The following is a 16,435-nucleotide window of genomic DNA, read 5'->3' as shown; positions in this document are numbered from 1 at the left end:
AGCACTGAGTCACAGAGTAGGAGTTGTTTTGGAGCTGACAGACTAGATTCCCTCTGGATGATTTGGATGCTCCAAATATATGCTTGATATACTCTAACTATGGGACAAGATCAAGTCCATGGGCTGACCTTCAGTGCCTGGCCCCAGCCTCAGGCTCCCCAGTGTAGCACCACCTGAAATGCATACAGTGTGGCCCTAGGGACCTTAGCACCTGGTGTTTCACTTCACAAACCCTCTGCTCACAGCCAGTAGACAGTTTTTGAGCTCTCTCCCAAGTTTCCTAGCTGAGCACTTGTGGCTGTCCCCCCACAGGCCTGTTCCAGAGGTGGAACAGCTGCTCTAGTGCAGCAGTGTCATTTGTCTTGGCTCCCCTGTAGCTTCAGGCTGTGTTTCACAGAAGCACTTTCATCTTGGGTATATAGTTTCAAAGACTCCTGAGAGAGGTAAATGTGCAATCTGTGACTTCCAAAGTCCTGTAAATGTTCAAGTAATGTTGTGCAGGTTTGGGGCATCACAGTAGAATACCAAAAGACAGAGAAAAACTGAAACAAAGTTCTAAAATACAGATTTCACCTACTAGAAATGCTTCTGTAAAACAGACACTTAAACAGTTAATTCCTTTCTCCTGAGCGATTTGCCTGCTTCAAAGGAATGCTGAAGGTTGATCATTTGGTGTTCCTATGTAATCTACCACAATCAGTCACAAAATGTGACTTTTTTTTTTTTTAATTAAGAGCAATTAAATTCTAAAATTTGTGTCTGGATTTGTACCTTACCTACCACAATTGTAAATGAATTTGTCTGAAATGCTGCTGTGTTAGGTAGTTCAAGCGGACAGTCAAGTTTGTTAACTTTTTGCCACTTCTAATTATCCCAATATTGATGAAAAATGTACTAGAAAAGGCAAGTTAGTTCTGTGTTTCAGGTGGCCCAGTCAGAATTTCTGGTGAGGACAGATTCTTCTGTACTGACTACAAAGGCTGACTGGAAATTCAGTATGTTAACAAGCAACATGAAATTAAACAGTCCATCAAGCTTTATTTTTCTTCTCCTATCACTTGCATTTCTTCTTCCCACCCACTTTATCCCCTAGGTGCACAGCATTGTTCAATGAATAAATTAGCCATTTTCTATGATTTGTCTTCAGCCTTGACTCAGAATGGCCACAGTCCTTTCTTAATGTTCACTATCCAACCATCCTCACAACCTCATACGTGATAGTCCCATCACTGAGGTTGTCTCAGATTTTAATGACTACATGTTCACAGCAAGGTGAAATTATTTCGTCACTGTTTATGTCTGAGGCAGTGGCTCAGGGCCCATGTCTAGAGTGCATAATGTGGGCCTCCTGGACATTTTTTCTGAGGTTTGCATCTCAGAACTGGGATGGATGTGGGCAGAAGATGATGGGGTTCCCTCAGTCATTCTCAGGGAAATTATGCCACTGGAGGCATCATCCAATAGAACATGTTCCCTGTGTTTCTGAATAGCCCAGTTGTTGTCAGGCTTCAGATTTTCTGGTTGATAGTGCTGATATCTACCACATGAGCTAATGGGAAGAACTTCTAGCAGTGGTAAGCTGAAGTCACAGGTAGCAAGGACCATACTTCTTAGGAGGGCTACACAACTTTTGTGAAAAGAAGGTAAATGTAAATGATCCATAAGTTCAGTTTTCTGTTTTGCTGACTTTGTACTTTTTCTTGCCATGTGGTTCAGGTGGTCTGTCACCAGTGTACCCCTATCTTGCCTCCCCTCCACATTGCTCTTGTTGTATGCTGTGTTATTCATGAACCAGCAAACATGGGAAAATAGGGAAAAGAGTAAATTTTACCTGCATTGTGTAGTGTGCATGGCCACCATGTTTCCTTCAGTGGGGAAGCTGCCACAAGAGAACTCCTCCTTTCTCTTTGCTATCTTGGGCCTGAGCATGCTCTGTGCCTACAGAATACCAAGTGATTTTTTTTGTTTTCAAGCTTCTAAGAAACCTTTGTCCTTTCTGCTGTCTTTAGGACAGAGGAAAACTTGATGTTGGTTTTTATTCATTTTGCTCTGATGGAGCCAAAATTCCACAGTACATACTATTTGTGCTTTTGCCAGTATTTGCTGAATAGTGTTTCTGTGCAAGAGAATACAAGATCTGTCTTAAAGAACTTTTATTTAAGTTTCATTTTTGGTAAAGCCTTTTGTTCCAGAAATACTCAATTTTATTTAGTCTTCTGTGTTTCTAAAGGGTCAAAAAGTTATCCTAAACTGGGGTTTTTTTTACTGCCTGACTGGGTTTAAAATGGGATCTTCTGCAAAATTAGTATGTTCTTCTGAAGAAAGTTTACAAATTTGAAGGTGTTCACTGCTTCCCCCCGCCCCAAGTATTTCCGTGAGGGACTTTAGTATTGGCATTATTAGAGAAATAAATCTTCAGTAAATAATTGATACATTTATTTAGTGAAATACTGCTTTATAAATGTACTTGTTCTACAGACCTTATTCTGGGAGGTAATCAAGCAGTCTGCAAACAAATGTGCTTAAAGAAGAGTCACTATTGCCTCCAGTCATGTAATATGGATGATCCTGAAGGTCTCAATTTCAAGAACCTGAGACTGAGGAATGATCACTATTGTATTTGTATGGATTTTGTAGCCTAAATCAGCTAGACTTACTGATGTCACAGATGTCATTTGCAGAATTTGGACATATGAAAAAATCCCATTGTGAGATGTTTATATGGATTTTTAAATGTTTTTAATTCCATCAGGGTATATGTGCCATTTTCCTGTGAATGTCTTTTTTCAGACCTAAAGTTAGTATTTTCTTTAATCAGTAATGTTTTTATGTTTTTTATATTTATTGTTAATGCTACCATCTGTTTTTTTTTTTTTTAAGGGAAAACTGCCTATGACAGGAATGACTATTACAAAGCTAGAAGACAGTGAAAACCATAAAAATGCATTTGAAATATCAGGTATTGCCCATTAGTATTTTTATTTTCTAGTTATTCCAGGATATACAGTTTCAAACATCAAGTGGTCACTCTGATTGGAGGAAAAAACTTTCTCATTGTGAGGGTGACCAAGGACTGTCACAGGGTGCCTGGGAAAATGGCTGTCCTTGGCCATGATCCCAGGCAACCAGCTCCAGGTGTCTGTGCATGAGCAGTGGGGAGTGTGACCTACAGAGGTTCCTCGTAGCTTCAGCCATCCTGTGGTTATACAAACCTTGTAACACAGCTACCAGAGCCTCACTTGAAAGCTGCTTTTTACTGCTTCTCTTAAACATCTAAGGAGCTCTTTGCATGGGATTCATCCTGGAATTTCTGTATCTTAATGAATGGAGGCAGTAGCCTTGGAGAAGATGTTTTGTGATGAAGCAGTTCAAAGTACGATATTTACTGAAAGAGCAGGAATTCAAGAGGCTCTGGAAGAGCTTTTGAGCAAGAGTTTTCTTGTAGAAATTTTCTGCTTCTTTCCTGAGAAAATGAGGTGCTCCTTGAGCATTTCTGATGTTAATGATGGTTGCCATTTTGCTTATATTGGGTCATTTCTATCTGTTTAGTCGTTCATTGTCCTGAGACAATTTAAAGCACAGTGCAGTGTCCCCATGCTGGAGTTTTGTATCTTCATTCATTTCCTGGATCAGTTCTACCTCTAAGCAGGTTGCATTTAAATAAACTAATTTTGATGTCTCAAGTATGATATCAATGCCTTGAGTCACATGAGAAGAAATTGTTCATGTTGAGAAACAATGTTTTTTTGCAATAATAGCTGTGAAGCTGACCTAAAGGGGAATGCGATGGGTGAAATGGTGTTAAGTGCAGAAATGAAAGTTGTCTTTGGTTGAGGTTACATTCCCAAGTGACTTTTGCCTTAGCTTTAATTTTATGCCTTCTTGTGAGAGAAGATTGGTGAACTCTTATTTTATAACTTTTGTTCTGCTGCAGCATACAGACTCAAGAATGACACTTTAGGCTATGTGCTGGCCTACTGGGGAAGATGGAGAAGCATAAGGCTGGTAGATGAGCCTATCTCCCACTTTTGTCATTTAAGGTTATGCTTAATTACTATAGCTAGTGGGGAAAAAATAGAACTCCTGTGCTAGGCTAAGAATAAATACATGGAGGCAATGTGGGTTACGACCTGGAAAAGTGGGATGCTGTTGTACTGAAAATATGATTTAAATTTTTGCTTAGTATAGAGAGGGCATAATGTTTTAGGAAATAGGTGTCTTTTAAAATTGTATCAGATCAACTAAACTGTTCTTTTTTCCCTTTCCTATGTCTTTCTGGTGTCTGTCACCTAGGAAATATGATTGAAAGGATATTAGTATCTTGTAACAATCAACAAGATTTGCATGAATGGGTGGATCACCTGCAGAAGCAAACCAAAGTAACAACTGTTGGGAATCCCACCATAAAACCTCACTCTGTGCCATCTCACACGGTAAGAAAGAGCTTCTGGACTCAAGTGAATGAGCAAAATTAGGTTGTCTGGTAAATATAACACCATGGAAAGCCTTTTTGTTTAACCATTAGTAACAAGAACTAAATTTTGTCACTGTAGTTTAATAGGAGAAAGAGATAATTCTGTTTTTAATTGTGTGAACGAGGAATAAAATGTTTAAAACTCAGTGTAACAATTTAATGGGGTGAAAGAAAGTTCGTTATCATTACTTTTTCTGTTTTGACCAAGTGCACACACCACCCTCTTTTAAATATACTTAGAACAGTAGGTTGTAATTGGTGATGTACTTGACAGGCTGTGGAGAAACAGTAATTTCTTTTGGGTTCTGCATTTGAATTATTGGATATGAATGGTTCTAAAATTAGCTCCACCCTTAGTGATGAGTAAAGTGGGAGCAGGCCTGCTTGTAGCTGTTCTTTCCTTAGTTTGTGCTCTGTCTGTGGTAGACAATAAAAAAAAAATTAAGCTCCTTTATTGTAAAATATAATCTAGTGTAAATTTTTTCGAAGGCCAGCTGTTCTAAATGGATTTGCTATAGCAAGTGGGATTATTTCTCCAGTCCTTGATGACACTGTTATGATAATATGCTTTCTTTCCTTTCTCATCATGTTTGACAGCTTCCTTCCCACCCAGTGACTCCCTCCAACAAGCATTCAGACAGCAAGCCAATACCACTGACTCCTGCCTATCACACTCTCCCTCATCCATCACACCATGGGACTCCACATACCACAATAAACTGGGGACCACTGGAACCTCCCAAAACACCCAAGCCTTGGAGTCTGAGCTGCCTGCGACCCGCACCTCCTCTACGGCCTTCAGCAGCTCTCTGCTATAAAGAGGTGAGATGCAGCAGCCAAGAAAAAAGACACTGTGGCATGCCTTCAGTAGGAAGTTGTAAATATTTTTTTGTGGCGTCTGTGTGTATGTGATGTTCTTTTAATTTTGTAAATCTCCTAAACAACAGGGAAAAGTGAGAGTTGATCTGCAGTGCAGGATTTGTAGTGAGACTTAGCTGCTGTAAGAGGTTCTTCTGTACGCCTGTACTATATGCTTATTTTGTAATTTAGCTTAAAATCCTTTTATGTTTTCATGTGTAGGCCTTTAAATTCTCCAACATATTACAATTTCAATCATCTTTATAGTGTTTAGCATACAGTAACATTCAAAACTTATCTCGGTTGTCTTTGGTAGCTCCTGCTCAGTCACCTTTTAACTTTCTTGTTCTGTATTTTCACAGAGGATGTATTGTATCCTTAAGGTAAAGGGCAGACCAGCATCCTCCTTTTGTTCCTGAAATTTAGTATTGTTCTTGTAGATTATCATGACTGCGTTTTGAGCAGAAATGCTGCTGGGTTTGTTGTTTGTTTGATTCTAGCTTTTGTTTGTTTGTTGTTGGGTTTTTTTTCCTGTAGACCTCTGTTAAACCTAAACTTTTAAAAATTTTGGCTTTGAAGCATATAGTACCTGCCAACCTTCCTTGTTAGGTCGTTTTTTTACTTGCTTCCCAATAGACAAGTGAAATGAGTTTTCTTCAACCCTTCAGGAAAAGGACCTGTTAATGTATTCCTGTCTCTTCCCTTCACTCTAGCTCCCAAACAGGCTGAATGCCTTTGCAGCAGGTTTTATGTATATTTCTGTTAGCAGAACAGATAAAACACTTGGCTGTGTGTATAGCTGGAGGAAGGGTAGAGAGTATATTGGCCAATTCAGGCAAATTGAACATGGCAAAAAATATTAGTAAACTGAATATTGGTGCTGTTAAAAGGTTTTTAGTTAGTAATGCCAGTATGCACCTTTGAGCTTAAATTCTTGAAATACTGTCTAGAACCTACATTTTCTTTTATTTTTCCTATACAGGATCTCAGTAAAAGCCCTAAAACTATGAAAAAGCTGCTTCCCAAACGCAAGCCAGAGCGGAAGCCATCGGATGAAGAGTTTGCACTGAGAAAAAGTAAGAGAGGCTTGAACAAATATATGCATAATACAAAGGGTAGAATAAACATCAGTTTAAATTCTGTAAGAGTTAAATGTACAGTGTAAGCAAGTCACCTGGTTTCCTCTCTCATGTCAGGGGAGAGGGGTAGGTATCTCCAGAGAATAGTTTGTTATATTCATCTTGTGCTATGATGGCATTAGTTGCTTTGTAGAGCTTTACTGATGGCTGTAGTGGATATCTGCTTGTGAAGTGCCTGTTTCTGTTTGTTACAGAAGAAGGGAGTTTAACTAGAGAGCCATGTGAAGTTCAGTTAGGTAAACCTGTCTTTTAGGACTGTAAAGAACAAGGTGAAAACACTAAACCATTCTTGCAGAATACTTTGTAGCTGTGTTCTTAAGTTGGTCTTGGTAGGAATTTCTCTTGTCCTAGGTGTTGGAAAGGTAGTTATTGCTGCTGATTTGAAGGCAAGTTGGTTCCACAATTGCTCCTTCTAGGATCCAGCAGTCTTCTCTTATTTATTGTAAATAAAGTCACTTGCACATGTCTGTATGTAAATAAATTGCAGATATTTAGGCTGTCTGAAGTCTGAAGAAAAACGCTGATGTGAGAGAGGCTGAGTAATATGCAAAAGAGAGAGGTCAAAATCTGGATATCGGGATAATTTGAAGTAGAGGGAGCATTAATGTTTCCAGGCAAACACAGTATTCACTTAGTAGTCAGTGTTGCTGTAATTCTTCGTTAGAAATTTGTGTGAATGAATTATCTGATTAATTGTATCAATAAAAGATATGATGCTGTACTGGACAGATTTTTGCTGTAGCTTTTGCATCTGTGTGTCTGTCCTTTGCTTATGGTCTTTTTAAGATGGTCTGTGCCATGAGTGTTCAGTGCATGAAGTGTGTTATTGTGGCAGTTGTCTCTCACAGGCTTATATAGAGTTGGAGAGGAAAAGCTTTTCCTCAGAGTGCCCTTGGTTTGTCTGAGGTGTTAGTCTTTCTGAATGTTCTGTGAATTTCATGTGGCAAAGGTTAAGGTAGTGAGCAGAGTGATTCTCTATTCATGGATGTGCAGGTGGATGTTGTAGTTCAGGATGTTTTATCATTACAGGAAGGCATCTGTTTTGGAAAAATGGAAGTGTTGTAATACAGTATCATTTGAGATGTTGAAGAATGGAGATTCAGTAGTTGTAATGATGATGATGATGATGAAGCTGTCAACTTGCAGGTTTAGCAATTGTTAAAGAGTACAGTGGGAGAAGTTAAGGGTTCTCTTACTTGGGGGAAAGAAGGGGTCTGTAACTTGTAAATACATTGTTCTGCTCCTGACTTGTTAAATTTTATAGAAAGGTATTTTTTGGTAGCTTTTAGTCAAAGAGTGTTTCTTACAAATTCTGAGTATTCATCTTCCCTAATCAGTAATTAAAAGCTTCTGTTAGTGTTCCTTCAACTTTCTCAACTTTTTTTGTGGAACTACAAAAGTTTCCCACTTCCATTGAACTGAAAACATAGAGAGAGAGGGGTTTGGGCTTTGTTATTTCCCTCCTCAGGAATCCAGAGGATTTATGGGCTATGTGTTGAGAACCGCTGTGTCAAATTAGCATTTCAACAGACAAAACAGATGTTTCAACTGAGTGCCCTCAAAATGCTATTTCAGAAGTGTAGTATTTGTCCTGCTACTGTTACAATATGATGCTGCATTCTAACTACGAAATCCAATTGTTTTTCCTGCCTTGAAAGAGGGATAACCCTTACTTTGGAGTTTCTGCATCTCTTCAACTGTAGGAAAATTATATTGGGTCAATATAATTGGATCAATTTCTGCAGTAGCTAGCTTGTCACAACAAATGTTTGGAAAGTCAGCTTTGTTCTGGTGATAATAAATCACAAAAACCAACAGGATGCATTGGCTGGCAGAGAATACAGCTGTATTTTGATGTTGAAAGCTGCTCAGGTTCATGTAGGAGGAAATCTTCAAACCTAGTTATTTCATGGAGGAAAAGAGGAAACATGATTTTAAAACAACAAATTCTCTTGCCTTGCACATAGACTTCTGGTTTCATCTAGGCTAATAATGGTAGAGGCACCTCTAGATTTCTGATGGGAATTTCACTCTCTTGCAAGCAAACAATTTGACAGTATTTTTACTGAGTCACCCAATGAGATTTGCTGTGGAGCTTTACCTTTTGGAAAATGTTGCTGTGTTATGCTTGAATAGTTAAAATTGTTCAGTAGTGCTGTTTTCTACGTTGAAGTCTGAGTAGTTTAGAGTAGTCACTTTTTACAGGTATATGTACATGATAGTGCTATCTTTCCTTCTGCATGCTGGAGTGAAATAATGCTTTTAATTCCGAGTTTTATTTTCAATTGTGTGCTGTTGAAAAGGGTACATTTGATTTTATATTTGCACAAATGGAAAGTTTTCAGGATGCTTTCTGTGAATTAGTATTCTGTTTCTTGATTTCTTTGATTAAATAATGGAATAGTATGCATATTTAATTATATATTTATATAATAACCGGAGTATATAGGGGTTTCTCAGTAAAATGACTGCTTTAGAATGAGAGTCCTCGCACTTCAAAACACATTCTCTACATCAGATGCTCAGAAAATTTCTTGAATGTCTGGGTGGTTACTCTGAATTGAATTTTTTTGAAACATTTCAAAATAGTATTTGTCTTTTTAAACTGTTATTTTTGTTCAATGAAGTTTGATTTTTAAAATGGTATGATTAAAAGAATTTTAAACGGTTGATTAGGCTGAACTTTGGACTCAACTGACCTGTACTGATTTGCAAAAGCTTTTCTATATTGAGAAACATGGCCATGTTTAAAATTCTACTTTTCCCATTGATTCTAGGTACAGCTGCTTTAGAAGAAGATGCTCAGATTCTTAAAGTAATTGAAGCATATTGCACAAGTGCCAAAACACGTCAAACACTAAATTCAAGTAAGTTAGAAAGTACTGAAATGGGTAGAAATGGCTAACTAAACCACAAATAAGATAGTTTGCAAAAGAGAGTGTTGTGTATTCTCAGGCCCTGAGAATAGCAAGTTGGCCCTGCAAATGATAACAACCTGTTTCTGGTTTTGCATCAATGCCACGTGTTCATGTATTGGATGCCAAGGACCATGGTTAGACTATAATTTTTTCAGTATTTTGAAAAAATCCAAAGCAACAAAAACCCAAATGTGACTACTTGTCATGGTTTAAAATTGTACTAAAGCTTCATCAATGAATAAGAGGTGTCTGAACTGAATATAACATCTAATCAGTATGCTTTTGGATAAGTTTCAAGAAGCTGGTAAGTAGGAGGAATGAAGAAGTCATTGTAATTTTGGAGGACTGTATTTTTGTTGTGTCTTGTTCAACAAAGATTTTTTTTCCATGGAAAAATAACCTAGGCCTATAAAAAATTCTTTAATTTTATTGCCAGTAGTTGTTTTTAGTATTAATTTCACATTTTAATCCCATCTCATAATTTCAGGAGAAACTGTTCTCAGATGTGTGTTGCTTAAAGCCATTTTTAGTTTCTCAGATCAATACCTAGCATATTGAAAACCTGTAACGTGCCTCTGGGGTCCTACTTCATTAAATCCAAATCAAGGTTGCCATGTGGAGTTCCTCTGTATTGTAAGTAAAACATTGCTGAAAGCAGGGGAGTCCACCAGCATGTGTTCCATTTACACAAGGAAGGAGAAAATGCTGTTGCGTTTGTTCCTTTTTGCTCTGTTGAATACAAATTTAATTTGGAGATCCTTGGAACACAGTATAATGATCTTGAAGTACTTGGCTGGTTTTGCTGGAACTAGAAGACTGGACATCATAACTTCTTGTCTTCTGAAGCTATTTAAATTTTGCAATATTAACCACTCCTACTGCTGCCTACAGTGCTCTAGGCCTGTTTTGCTTCCAAGCAAAAGCACTTCATGCTGACAGTTGAAGTCTTAAAATACAATTGCAGACTTGAATTTTCCTAATACATGTTCATTTGCTATTACCATATTGGAAAAAGCACAGCTACTTTGTATTCCTATGTAACTTAGAATGGGAATATGGCAGTTATATTGGACTGTAAAAACTTCTCAAGTAACAACAAAAACCTTAATTTTAATTTTTCTGTCGTAATGAACTGTAGATCTCCAAGATCGTGAAATCAGCTATTATTTTTTTAAATTTAAAAATAGTCTTTTTTTATAGCCCTACAGTCATTGCAGTAGTGTGTTTAATTGGATAAAGGAACAAATTAGTTCAATGTTCTGAAGATATACTGTTGTTCCAAACAAAATCAAATTAGATGATTGCTGTTTAAACACCTCAACTGTGATCTGTTATTTCCAAGGAAAACGTGACAAGAAATGGTTGGGAAAACATTTGCACTTGCACTGTACTTTGTGTGTGTGCAGATATGAAGTGGATAAGATTTTTTTTTTTGCTTGCCTATTTTTTCTATGTATATTTAAGAAATATACATAGTGCTGTGGGTATCATTGCATACATCAGAAGTCAGCAGCTTCTATTTGCTCTTAATTGCAGCAAGAAATGATTTTTTTTTATTGGTTAGGCACACAGGTGCTTTATTTAGAAAGTATAGTGTTGTCACCTAAGATGAGTTTTTAGAAGGTCCATTTGTAAACTGGAATTGAAAATGGGGAAAGAACCAATAAAGCTGGAATTGCTTCTGTTGAAGCAGTAGTCAGTCTAGAATAACAGAATGAGAGAGTTGCCTGTCATCTGTGAAGTATGCTGGTTTTTCACATATTCCATTCTTACCTCCCTGTTAATATTCTACCTGTCCCTCACAGCACTCACTGGGCAATTCCCCTACCTGCACCTTAATCTGCTGCTTTTGGCAGTGTCAGTACAGCAGACCTATGGCACCAGTGCAGGTTGGTAAGGTGTGGCATTAGAGGTAGCAGAGCAGCTTATCATCTGCTGTTTGGGTGGGAAAGAAGCGGGATTTAATTTGGATGGATAGATAGATAGATGGATGGATGGATGGAAATGAAAGAGCAGAGTCTGACTTTCTCAAGTTTTTTGATCGCTGAGCTTATTTTGCATTTCTGCTTCAACTGAAGACTTAAAATCCTCTGCAGTATTGTGTGTATGGTGGCTCATAACATAGCCACTTACATGGCTTCAGTCCTTGGATATTTCTAGGCCTTGAAAAATTAAAAAATTGTCCTTACTATGTTTGACCTACTACCCTAGAGATCTGAAAGTATTTAATTGAGAGGATGGACTCAGGTGTGTAGGAAGAGATGTGTGAGGGGTCAGAATGGGCTAGGCTGTGTCACTGTTAGGCTCTTGGCCATGTTTTTCTGTGAGTTAATTTCCCACATGGTTTAACAAATAACAAAGGGTATGGGCACAGAAAAAAAAAAGTACTTTGACAATCTCCTTCAAAGGGTGCCAGATGTTACTGCTGGTTTAGTAATCAGCAGCCCTGCTCTGCATGAGGACCTTTGCTTTTCTTTTTCCCCCTTCATTTTCCTCTTCACAGTGGTGACACAAGCACTTCTGTTGGCTGTGTTGTGAGCTGGTGGGAAAATTACCTGCTTTAAAAAACTAACCCTACAAAAGATTTTTTCATCTGAAGCTGTTTCCTGACCTGGCTCATGAAGCAGCTGTACAAAAGACTGTGTCATTGCAAGGGAGGGAAAGGATGAGGTACTGATATGTGATGGGGAAGGGGCTGTTGCTTTTCACATTGATGCTGGATCATGCTGGCTTACTGTGTTTGTTTACTGCTCTGTGCCCAGTCAAATCCTCCCCAGACCAAAAGTGACTCTGTATTTCAAAAGAACCTGACTTCCTCTTCAAAAAATTCTACTTTCAAACAATATTTTGTTACTCAAAATTCTTAACTGAGACTGCCTAGAAACTTAAAAGCCACTTCAAAATTGTGTTGTAACCGTTCAAACATTATTATATGCTGAATGTAATTTATACCTAAACCCCAAACAAATTTGAAAAAAAAAAATAAAAAGAAAAACCCCAACTTTGGTGCCTTTTTAACAATATTTTCTCTTTTCCTTCTCTTCCCATCACCTTTTTGCTTTTATTTCATGTGTTTGGTTGTGGCTATTCCTTACGTTCTCCTCCTCATCCCACCTCTGCCTATCCACATCCACCATTTCATTTCACCTGTACATCCTTAGCATGGCAAGGCACTGACCTGATGCATAATCACGTCTTGGCTGATGATGACCAATCAAGTCTAGACTCCTTGGGTCGTCGCAGTAGTCTTTCTCGTTTGGAGCCTTCAGACCTCTCAGAAGACTCTGACTATGACAGTATATGGACAGCCCATAGTTACAGAATGGGGTCTACATCTCGTAAGAGCTGTTGCTCATATATCTCTCACCAGAACTAATGCACTTCTGAGCTTTTTCTTAACAAATGCTTGTTGTATCACAGCCTGCTTTTCTTAGATGTTTTCTTGCTGTTCCTTGTCTCTTTAATGTGATATTTTAACAACTTCTGAGGGAGCTCCTGAAACTTCAGTTATACCTGGTGGAAGGCTCTATTGTCAATTCAGTACACGTACAAATAAGTGATTCTAAAAAGTGTATATCCTGTTAAGGATGTTACTTCTAGAGGGTTTTTTTAACTGACAGATGTTAATTTGTAGCTCTGAATGGTCTTTTTTTCTTTTGACTTGGTCAGCGTAGTAACAGGTCCTTTACTTTCTTTTTTTTTGTTATTTATTTTGGATAAGCACATTTTTATATTTTGTACTGAAACCATACTGGTTTGAGAGCTGAGTGCCAGCTATATGGAAATACCTTAGTGGTAGTGGTTGGATTTTCTACGTATTATTAACAAAATACATAGCTGGTAGAGTAAGTGAAATGCAGCTTATAAATAAACAGTACAAGAGCTGTACAATCATTCAGATATCCACGTATCTGGCCTATTTGTTTGGAAGAGCATTTGCTAATCCATAAAAATTTCTGGTTTTATACTGGTGTCTTTTGCTTATTGCTGAAAACGTTTATATGAAGGACCTCACTGCTCTTTCCCCACCCCAGTCTGGCAATTGTCATGAAAACCTGGCAGTCCATGCTCATTACATGCCGTGTTTTGGTACTCTCATGTTACCTGTGGTCATACTGTCACTTTACTGTGTGCAGTAGTGTGGCAGAAAGCAGGGTTTAGATGTTTACTTGCCTGTTAAAATGCACAACTGTCAACTCTCAATTGACCATTCTTCTTGAAAAGACGAGATGAAAATGATTCCCCTGATGGAGGCTCCAGTGTGTTCAGCATCTGAAACTCTAGGTACAAATGTGATCAAATTGGCTTGTTTGAAGTTCTGAATAACAGAATGCTTGGCTTTTGGGTTGTACTGTTTGTAGCATGTCTGTGACAGATTTTATTATGTCTTGTAACTTCTCTTATAAGCAGGTTTGTTTTCAGCAGCAGCTCTTCACTTACAGTCATGTTGGCTTTTTCAGAGAACTGTGACATGGTGTGCACAGCTGAAGGTCTCAAACCTGCCCCTGGGGAACCACTGGGGTGAACTGTGTGTGTGTGTGTGTTTTGTCTTGTTGCTAAATTTAGTAATTGGCATCAAAACAAAAATGGCATGTTTTCTAAATCTTTGTAAGCATTAGGGAAAAGTGTGGTGAAAGTGATGAAAGAACAGAAACAGTTCTCAGTTTTGCGAGGGTTCCCAAGTGCAACACCCTTATCACTTCTTACATAAGCCTGTTATCCAGTGTTCAGGTACTACACTATGAACAAGTTCAGAGTAATCATGCTGAAATTTAACTGCAGCCTGGGAACTTGATCACACTGTTTAAAAGGTAATCAATACCTTTCTGCAGGTTACATGAACAGAAAGTTGCAGGTGTTAGATGTGCATGGTTCCAGAAGGTGGTCAGTGTGAAGATGTTTCAAGGCAGTTCACATCTTCAGTTTACATGCAGTCTTGTTTGATCCCCTGCTTTATCCTCTCTCACTGTTGTTGGCATTCTGTAATGTTACTAACAAAAGCAATAGTGCTTACCAAGGAGGGTTTTCAGGGGTACATTTTATTGCTGGTCATATATTATTAATGTAATGACCAGAAACTTGTGTATGTTGAACCTTTTGCAAATTGAGGAGTCTTGCTTAGAGAAACGAGATAAGTATATATGCTCCATATCATTTCACAGCACATTTGTAACCCACTTCTCTCCCTTCTTCTTTTCAGTCAGTTTCTTTGTTTGTTTTTTTTTTTTTAACATATATGGAAAGTATGGATTGTTTTTTGCCCTGTTTCTTATGCTGTGGTGTTCTAGCTGAATAATGTTTTCTGCACTGGATAAATGACAATTCCTTTATGTGTGTTTCATGTTATATAGTGTAAATATGAGTTTGTAATACCGTTGTTGCACTTGAACTTTCCTTATCAGACAAAGTTTTGTTATCCAGATCCAGAGAGTTTGACTTTCTATGCACCAAAGCTTTGACAGTTTACCACCATTAATTACTGTAGCATTTAAGTCATTAAATACTATCATAATTAGTATCTTTCATATTGTGTATTTCCATATTAACATCACAGCACATTTAAAACCATTCTGCGTCTTCAGTGTTACAGGCTGTAAACTATTGTGAACTGATCCAGGAGTATTAATGCAAAATGCTTGAAACAAACAAGAAAAAGGCAAATGTGAAAATGGTGGCATTCAGTCCAAAGGTTCAGTGTTTCTATTTTTGTGGAACTTTAGTCATGGTAATAACAGTACCTTATGCTTATGCAATTCTGTAAATTGTATGTGTACAGTAACAAATACAGTGGAAGGATGGAGAACCTGAATTGGAAGGTAGGTTCAAGCCACTGTCAGGCCCTCTTCTCATGGCTTATGCAGTGTTTCCATATAAATTAGTACTTACCATAAACTGAAGCCAACTAATATTGATTGGGTGTTTTGCAGAATCTTGCCAAAACACAGTAATGTGTATATAGTGACGTAAAACATAGAAAGAATAATATATATTGTGCACTTCATTTGTGAATGGGAGAAGCCATTTTTAGTAGGTTACTGCCTTTGGAAAATGCAAAATGGATGTATATCTGAATGTTTCATTGTACTGTACAGTATGCATATTGTTTGTGGTTGCATATATCAATTAAGTGTTTTGTTTTATATGAAAAGGACATCTGTTATGTACAGTTGAAATAAATTTTGCATTTGCTAGACTGTGACTTTAATATTTAATTATTACACAGGGGGAAAGGACAGCAGAACCTGTAATTTAACACATCCTCTTCTCCCTATGCCTCCTTCCTCTTCTTCCCTTCTTCCCAGAGGGATCAAATGCTAATGTGAAAGACCTTTTTTGACATAAGTGTGTAATCTTTGTTTAATGTAGTTGGCATCGACAGGAAATTCAATGTAATGTGAAGTATGTATTCTTCTTTATCTTCTTTGTTGTAAAAATAATTTCAGAGACCTTGCCATCTATAGATTGTTTTTCTCTTGCCTTCCTCTTCTGTTAAATTAATTTCATTTTCTTCCTATTAGTTCTTGTTTTTTTTGGGGGGGGGAGTTGTTTGTTTATTTTTGTTTGTTTTTTTTAAATGGTATATTCTCAGTAAAAGCATGGACTGAATTATTGGAACAATCGCAAATCTACTTCTGCAGGTCCTATTGCCAGAGAAATTTTATGAATATACTAAGGATGTATATAACCTTATGTGTTTTCATTATTTAGTATTGCAACATTTTTCTTTTTAAAGCAAGAGTTATCTTCAGTGTTTCTACTTAAAAGATGCTTATATGAATGAATGAATTTAAACTAATCAGTAAGCTAATATGCATGCTAAAATGTTTGCATCAGAATAAATTTAATAATCACCCCTCTCTATTGAAAGGTCATAACTTTGTTATGATTGTAGCAACTCTAATCCTGAAGCCATCTGCTTGGAAGTTTTTGTATTGGTTAGCAAAATACAGGCAGTTTGGTGGAGTAGCTCTTTCCAAATGTTGTCAAAGGAATTTCCCATGTCTTCAGATGGTGTATCTGTCTTTTCAAACTATTAGTTCTGTTCT

At 37.5% G+C, this 16,435-nt stretch overlaps 1 protein-coding gene across 5 annotated transcripts in view; it reads left to right on the top strand.

Moving 5' to 3' along the window:
* Positions 1-16,435, top strand: part of ARHGEF7 (Rho guanine nucleotide exchange factor 7) — a 114,240-nt gene that overhangs the window by 87,131 nt on the left and 10,674 nt on the right. For 2 of the 5 annotated variants that reach the window (XM_062487988.1, XM_062487993.1), the window contains 6 exons: positions 2,881-2,959; positions 4,294-4,433; positions 5,072-5,296; positions 6,315-6,408; positions 9,249-9,338; positions 12,551-12,727. In XM_062487988.1, the coding sequence (XP_062343972.1) occupies positions 2,881-2,959; positions 4,294-4,433; positions 5,072-5,296; positions 6,315-6,408; positions 9,249-9,338; positions 12,551-12,727 (805 nt within the window). Of the gene's footprint in view, positions 1-2,880; positions 2,960-4,293; positions 4,434-5,071; positions 5,297-6,314; positions 6,409-9,248; positions 9,339-12,550; positions 13,487-16,435 lie in introns of those variants that run through there. The other 3 variants (XM_062487991.1, XM_062487992.1, XM_062487989.1) reach the window with 2 other exon arrangements.

This window comes from Cinclus cinclus, chromosome 2 (assembly GCF_963662255.1).
Source record: "Cinclus cinclus chromosome 2, bCinCin1.1, whole genome shotgun sequence".
In the NCBI taxonomy this organism is placed as follows: domain Eukaryota; kingdom Metazoa; phylum Chordata; class Aves; order Passeriformes; family Cinclidae; genus Cinclus; species Cinclus cinclus.
The sequence above is the reverse complement of the archived record's forward strand: the minus strand, read 5'-3'. Positions and strand labels throughout refer to the sequence as shown.